Source organism: Sinocyclocheilus anshuiensis, unplaced genomic scaffold (assembly GCF_001515605.1).
Source record: "Sinocyclocheilus anshuiensis isolate Anshui unplaced genomic scaffold, SAMN03320099.WGS_v1.1 scaffold11831, whole genome shotgun sequence".
Taxonomy (NCBI): Eukaryota; Metazoa; Chordata; class Actinopteri; order Cypriniformes; family Cyprinidae; genus Sinocyclocheilus; species Sinocyclocheilus anshuiensis.
In genome coordinates, this window is record NW_015555394.1 from 379 (window position 1) to 2,397 (window position 2,019).

General features: G+C 40.1%; 1 protein-coding gene across 1 annotated transcript; it reads left to right on the plus strand.

The window, feature by feature from the left end:
• Positions 1-348: 348 nt before the first annotated feature.
• Positions 349-1,074, plus strand: LOC107671598 (synembryn-A-like). Its single transcript, XM_016464510.1, has 2 exons — positions 349-476; positions 861-1,074. Exons 1-2 carry the CDS (start codon positions 433-435, stop codon positions 1,072-1,074), a joined length of 258 nt encoding a protein of 85 aa, XP_016319996.1. The 5' UTR covers positions 349-432.
• The last annotated feature ends 945 nt before the right edge of the window (positions 1,075-2,019 follow it).

The window sequence follows — 2,019 nt, forward strand, 5'->3', positions numbered from 1 at the left end:
ACAAAAAAAAAAAAAATAGTAGAAAATAAACCAATACTGATATTTCGGGATTGTGCATTCCTTGCTGCAGATTAAATGTGTAATTTTGTTGGCTGCTTCTTAATATTGTGATAAGATAAGTTATTTTTCATTTTCTAATTTTCTCCTAATCCCACAAAAGCGTGTCAATTTCATTCTCACATTTTGCTGAATAAGGATTACACACCTGCAGAAATTAGATTTGTTCTCTCAGTGTAAATAACAGTATTTAATTAGTGAGGCAGATCTAATGTGGGTTCATGGGACATTGTGCTGGTGTGTGTGTGTGTGTGTGTGTGTGTGTGTGTGTGTGTGTGTGTGTGTGCGCGTGTGTGTGGGTGTGCGTGTCTGTATGTGTTGCAGGAGGAAGCAGCCACTTACAGACACCTGGGTGCCATACTGAGACACTGCATCATGAGCACCTCAGAGGGAGAAGAGCGCACGGAGGAGATGCACAGGTACACAAACACACACACACTCACTCACACACACACACACACACACACACACACACACACACACAGAGAGCAGCAACACACACACTCACTCACACACACACACACACACACACACACACACACACACAGAGAGAGGCAGAAGATCTAGATGCACAGAGGTTTATTAAGGCAAGGATACAGTTTCTCAATAATGCATTAAAGTGCACAACCAAATCATGTAAAGTTGTTTGAGACAGTGACACACTGGCACAGATTCTCACCATGTGTCTTGCTCTGATTTGTAGAGTTTGGTAACAAATTAGAGTAGATCCATGGGGATCTCAGTCCCAATTAATTAGTTGATTTGTAAAAGGAAAGCAAATTTGATGTGAATTTGTTTTACAGCCACACGGTGAACCTTCTGGGGAACCTGCCGCTTCCGTGTCTTGACGTCTTGCTGATGCCTAAAGTCCAGCAGGGCTCTATCGAGTACATGGGCGTCAACATGGATGCCGTCAAGGTGCTGGTGGAGTTTATGGAGAAAAGACTCGAACGGGTGAGCAATGCAATACTTCTGTTGTGCAAAAGTGTACTGTTAATATTTCAAAACATCCCTTAAAAAGGTTAAAACACAATAAAACGTTCCATAGACTGTATAAAAACATGGACGTAGTGTCCGTGACGTCACCCGTAGGTTTCTGAAGAGCATTTTTGAAGCCCAAAGTGGGCGGAGCCGGCTGTCGCCATCTTGGCAGCGCATCACTCCTGGATAATCAAAAATGGGCAAAGAGGCGGGATGTGGGTGGAGCTGGTTGCTGAAACCACACCCGCCTAGCTCGAAGGTGCAATCCACCTGTCACTCAAGTGGCCACACCCTTAATTATACATAACTTTAAGGCTTACGGTAATATAAACGGATGAGTTATAAAAAAATTCACCCCCCCTCACAGTTGTCATGAAGGACAAATTAGCTATATAGACCTAAACCACTTTTTGTACCAGGCTGTAAACATTTTTTCTGCTGTAAAGTTGGGCATTTTAACATGGGGCGTCTATGGGACTGACTCCCTTTTGGAGCCTGTCTCTAGCGGCCAGTCGATGAATTGCAGTTTAAGTCACTTCCGTGTTGGTTTCAAGAGAGAGACCGGAAGGTTGCTGCTTGAAACGTTCACATTTCTTCCAGTGGTGGGTGGCCACAGTGAAATCTCATTGGTCCGAAATCACACTTCACAGTCACATTTTTGTTTGTCTTTGTAAATATACAAATCATATATAGAAATACACATTTTGTGAGTTATTATTTACATTTTTTTTTTTTTTTATCTATTTTCCAACAAAAACATTTTTAAAGTTACAAAATAGAAATTACTTTACATTCATTTATAATTAATTTACAGATTTTACAACTTTTATAAGTACATCCGACCTTACCCACATTCATATAGTATACTCATTTAAAAGCGATATATACTTAATAGCAAATATAAACTTTATTAAGTATTATATACTACTGTACATCCAACTTTAAACCTACATACAGTACATTCATGGAAAGCTATATATA

What these genes read in the sequence shown, in the direction of transcription:
- LOC107671598 (XM_016464510.1), top strand. Translation starts at nt 433, where the DNA reads ATGAGCACCTCAGAGGGAGAAGAGCGCACGGAGGAGATGCACAG. An exon ending in CGCACGGAGGAGATGCACAG is followed by an intron (nt 477 to 860) that starts GTACACAAACAC and finishes TTTGTTTTACAG; the next exon opens with CCACACGGTGAACCTTCTGG.